Source organism: Astatotilapia calliptera, chromosome 7 (genome assembly GCF_964374335.1).
Source record: "Astatotilapia calliptera chromosome 7, fAstCal68.1, whole genome shotgun sequence".
In the NCBI taxonomy this organism is placed as follows: domain Eukaryota; kingdom Metazoa; phylum Chordata; class Actinopteri; order Cichliformes; family Cichlidae; genus Astatotilapia; species Astatotilapia calliptera.
In genome coordinates, this window is record NC_137428.1 from 36,793,413 (window position 1) to 36,798,811 (window position 5,399).

Sequence of the window (5,399 nt, forward strand, 5' to 3'; positions counted from 1 at the left end):
CGATCATTCAAAGTGGCCACGCTTCTAATTCCACGTATTAACCAAATGCATGACTTATGCAAGAAGAATCACATTACAGTTCTTTAAGAATATGAACTGAGCTTTTGGATAAACAGAATTCAAATGGATGACTTATTAAAAATCTTACGGTATTTATGAAAGAAGATGAAGAAGGGGAGGGGACTTTTGGTGTGGCCAGTAAAGAAATTACACTTTATGGCATGTAACTTTTACAAGTTTTATTGTGTTTCTTACACACTTTGTCTTAGCAGCGCAAAAATATTCCACACAACCAACGGAGTCCAAAGCACACGCAAAATCACCCCCAAGTTTCTGAAGAAGCCAAAATAAAACCTTGTCAAATATGTTACCTGACTTGGTCTTTGGGGTGACATTAAGAGAAACCACACATCGTTAAGCAGCCCTGCATACAATGACACAACAAATTTGTTCATCTCTTGTGTCCTGCATGCTAAACATTTGACCCATCCAACAAAAATATAAAGGTGAATATAAGAAGCAATTAAAAAAAAAAAGCTTTGAATATAAGCAATAAAAACTATACTGTCTTGTACATCTTTATGGTTATAAATACCCAATTATTAGCACAGACGCATTGTGATTAAATGCTTCCTGGCTCCATTTAAAGCTCATAATGGCAGAGTCATCACAGTAACAGCATTTAGGACAAAGCCATATTCTTCATACTGAAGGGAAAGCATTGACAAAATCAAATATTTAAAAATAAAACTGTATTAAAATCGTTTTTACAGTAAAAGACACAAACACAAATTATACTGTGCTTTAAAATAGATCCATATTTCTGTATTGAAAATAAAGATTATAAATCACGGTTTTAATTGCAAAAGATGTTACACACTTAACAAGGATTGTGCAAATATTCACATACAACAAAACACACGGTTTAAACATTTCAAGCAACGTCTCTTCACTGTGCAAATGTTAAAATACATTTGAAAGTAACTGCTCTTTGACTACAGAGTTTGTATTTTAAGCTAATAATACTGGAGTGTAAACATGTGAAGAAAAGACTTGTGTCTGAAAACACACAAAGTCTTGAGCTTTAGCAAACTATGAAATAAATCACTGGATCTTCTTTACAGTCTCGGCTCAGTCCAAGTTTAAATGTGCTTTTCTATTTTTTAATAATTATCATAAACCTGACATGTGTTTAAAAAACTAAAACAAACAAACAAACAAAAAACATGATTTAACAGTTTAGTTATCAAAAAGAAAACATATCACAAAACAAACTGATTTCTGTAAACCTGCTGACACCCCCTCCACACCCACTATCACTTTACTTTAGTTGACTCACTTCCATGTTTGCTTTATTTAATTGCTCTGGAGATTTAGGAATGCCTGCTAATGTAAACAGGAGATGACAGCACAACTCTGTTTAGGCAGAGCAGAAGTGTTGCAAAATATGAAGGTGGGATATATTAAGTTTTGTTTTTTTTTAAAAAAGAAGAAGCTTTGCTGAATTTTCTTCTCTTTAGGAGATTAGTATGTTAACTCTAATATATATGTTTGTGTCAAATTATTCACAGAAGCATGGTTACATAGAAAAGTGTCCTACCTTTGTTTCAGTTCATTGAAAGCATCACCCTTTTAGTGGCTATACAACAGGAACAAAGACAAAGATAAAGCTGCTGTGATAAGCTGAAATGAAAACTGGCCAACATGCCACCTGACTGGACTCTAATGGATCACCTTTGATGCAATTTAAAGAGAAATATTGTATTGACCCACTGTGAGGCTTCTACTATTTAAATTTAAATCAATGCAGGCAGTGATGGGTAATAAAATATTTAACTTTATGTTTGGTTCATTCAAACTATTTAGTGCCATTTGAGTCCCCATGACAGAATCTATGTATTTTGTATAAAACGGTCAAATAATTATTTCTAAAAGCTTTCTTTATGCCTTTAACCCTCTTCTACCATAGAAACAACCATATGTGTCCACAAATATTTTTTTACAGTAATCACTGACTTTTAGCACAAGTAGCTTGAGCTGCTATGTCCCCAAATTGTGTCTTTGTTCAAGTTTAGTTATGGTTTTCAAGATTATTGTTACATATCCTTATTTATAATCTTCAGATGCTTTTTTGTTTGTTTGGTTTTTTTGCTATTAATACATCTTTTACTGCCTAAAGTCTTTGCCTGTCCCTCAGTTACTCTCATGGAAATCACTGATTTTCAGCACAACTTACACAGGACTTACAGGCACTAGTATTGTTTTTAGCTCGCACAGCTCAGCAGCAGCAGCAGCAGCAGGAGCATCAGAAGAAGCAAAAACACCAAGACCCTGATACAGCGGCTGAGTGAATGTGGTCTGAACACTGTGGAGGAGATTCACCGTGTCAGAGACGCTGTAGAAGGACAAAATACCTCCACTGTGATCCAGGTACACGCCTATTCTTGAGGACTGAGGGCCTCTGATTAAAGTGCTGGTGGCATTGTGTGTGAACTGATAACTGTTATGAAAACACTCTAAAGCCCAGGATTTGTCATCATTTCCAAATCCACTTTCATACCCTGTTCTTCTGATATCTTTGTAGGTAACCGCTATTGAAACTTCAAATGACTTCTTCTCCACCTCCCAGTAATGACGTCCACTCAGGCTCTCTCTGCTCAGGACCTGAAACATGTCAGTGAATCTGTCTTGATGACTGGGATATAACTGTTTTTCACTCATCACAGTTGCTTTTCTGTTCCCTTCAGATAGTGACAAGTGTGTGTTTGCTGTGTTTGGATCCAGTGTGAGTACTTGTGAGTGTTGTAAACATTCTGCTCGGGTCTTAGGCTCTCCTGATGGTACTGAAACACTAACTTCTTTCTCTATCAGTGAAATTTTGGTGGAAGTATCGGTAAAAATCGTGTGTAGTTTTTCTTTGGCCTTGTGCGCAGCTAGTGTCACGTCCTCGAAGTACTGCAGAAGATGCATGTTAATCCTGCGTGGGTCGGTTCCCTGATTTATGCATGTCAAAGAGGAGTAATTTTGAATAAAAGTTGCATGATCTTTTCTATGTGACAGCTGCTCAAGCTCAGCATCTCTCCTCCTCAGCCACCTGAGCTCCTGCTGCAGCTTGGCTCGAAGCTCTTTGGCTCGACTGACTTTTGTCTTCTGCTGGGATTTAATCTGCAACTTCACATCAGACCTCATGTTGTTGATAAGATGAAGCAACTGAGTAAAGATCTCCTCACTTTCCTTGAGAGCCTTATCAGCAGAATAATTGATGGCATCCATCTCATGCTGAAGCACCTTCATATCATTCTCTCTGTCCTGGATTCTCTTTTTAATCTTTTGTTGACTTGAAACAAGCTCCCCCTCCCATTTACTGCGTTCTTCCGAGGCCAAGATCATGCCGTGGTGTTTGTGTTCATACACTGCGCAGAGAAGGCAGGTACACTTCTGGTCTGTGCGGCAGAAAAGCTTCAAATCTTTACCGTGACAAGAGCAGATGTTCCCCTGGAGCTTCCCTGATTGTTTGATGAGCTTGTGTTTTTTATAGGCAGGGGATTCATAGTGAGGGTGGAAGTGTTGCCCACAGTAAGAGACCAGACGCTCCAGACAGGATTTGGTAGCTTTCAGCTTCCTCCCAGAGCAGACATCAAAGGTCACATCTCCAGGTCCAGCGTAGCAGTGATCAGCTTGGAGTTCAGTCATCTGCAGCTCTTCCACTAACTCTGCCAAGACAGTGTTTTTCACCAGAGCAGGCCTCGGTGTGAAGGTCTGTCTGCACTGAGGGCAGCTGTGGGTTTTCTTGTGATCTTCCTCATCCCAGTGATGTTTAACACAGTTTGTACAGTAGCTGTGTCCACAGGGAATAGTCACCGGATCCTTCAGCAGATCCAAACAGATCGAACAGCAGAGCTTTTTCTTCTCTACTTGAATATGTTGCTGCTCCATTTCACGAAGAGACACAGAATGTGAAACAGTTTCCCTTTCTTATACACACACCAACGTGCACAGACAGATAGGCACACACACGTAGAAAATACAGACCAAAGCTTAGTTCTCCTTTGTCATGTGCCTCTGCTTCTCTGAAATGAATGAACATTTATATGTTCATGTTTCCAACACCCAGCCCCTTTCCACCAGTGCAGTAAGAGGCAGGAAGTTGCAGACATGAAAGCTGTGGGGGAGGCTGTAACAGGAATCCGGAGATGACTAAGGAGTTAGTCACATCCATTTCCTGGAAGGGACAGCATGTATTTACATTCCTGCCGCATAAAATTAATTCATCATGTTTGTTTTCATTTTTTGCAATACACTTTATCCTTTTATAGAAGCTGTTCAAGTTTGCCAATGATGCCTAAACACTCCAGTCAGGACTTAGCCAGTTATGTCAGCCTTACATGAATATTGCCATGATATCATGTTTTACTTTTGCCACGTGTGGCACAGTGTGATGGGCTTGAATAATCCATTTGAACCCTTATGAACTCACTGCCCATTTAATTGTTATGTTAATGCTACACTAGATGTAGATTAATCTCACAGCCTGTCAGCCATATCAAACTATTCTAAAATAAACTTTAAGCTATTTGACTCCACACAGGAGTGCCCTATTTAGGGGGAAGTTGGGACAATATTAAGGCCCTGTGACTGACAAAAGCCCCCAAATAATGATAGAAATTTAGATTATTAAGAAACATTACACCCTCCGATGCACTCCAGTGAAAAAGTATTTGACACCTTCCTGATTTCTTGGATCTTCTTAGCTCTTCAAGGCAATTTTAATATTAGTCAAATATAACCCAAGTAAATACAGAATGCAGTTTTTAAATGATAATTAAATTTTTTAAGGGAGACACCTACCTAAACACCTACCTGACCATGTGTGGAAAAAGTAATTGCCCCTCTTGTTAAATCGTGGATTCACTGTGATTAGCTACAGCTCCATTCATACACAGGCCTGATTACTGATTAATCAGTGAAGTAGACTAAAAGATCTCAAAAAGCAACACATCCTGCCATGATCTAAAGAAAGAGCTAAGAAATAAAATCATTGAGGTTTATTGGTTCTGGAAAGGGTTGCAAAGCAATTTCTAAGGGTTTGGGACTTCAGCGAACCTTGGTGAGAAAATTTATAACAATGATGAACCTTCCCGGGAAAGGCCAGTCTACAAAAAAACCTCAAAAAGCACATCAATGACTCATCCGGGAGGTCAACAAAGAACCCAGAACAGCATCTAAGGAACTGCAGTCCTCACTTGCCTCACTTAAGGTCAGTGTTCATGTTTCAATAACTCAATAACTAACAAATAAGAAAGAGACTGGGCAAAAATGGCATCCATGGGAGAGTGAAATTCGCTGCTTACCAAAAAGAACACAATTATTTAAAAAAATAAATCTTGATGATCTCCAAG

General features: G+C 38.7%; 1 protein-coding gene across 1 annotated transcript; it reads right to left on the reverse strand.

Annotated features, from left to right (window-relative positions):
* Positions 1-224: 224 nt before the first annotated feature.
* LOC113024916 (E3 ubiquitin/ISG15 ligase TRIM25-like) lies at positions 225-4,518 on the reverse strand. Its single transcript, XM_080304495.1, has one exon. It carries the CDS (start codon positions 3,934-3,936, stop codon positions 2,233-2,235), a length of 1,704 nt encoding a protein of 567 aa, XP_080160621.1. The 5' UTR covers positions 3,937-4,518; the 3' UTR covers positions 225-2,232.
* Positions 4,519-5,399: the final 881 nt, after the last annotated feature.

Excerpts from the sequence above, each read along its gene's own strand:
- LOC113024916 (XM_080304495.1), bottom strand. The coding sequence starts at position 3,936 with ATGGAGCAGCAACATATTCAAGTAGAGAAGAAAAAGCTCTGCTGTTCG.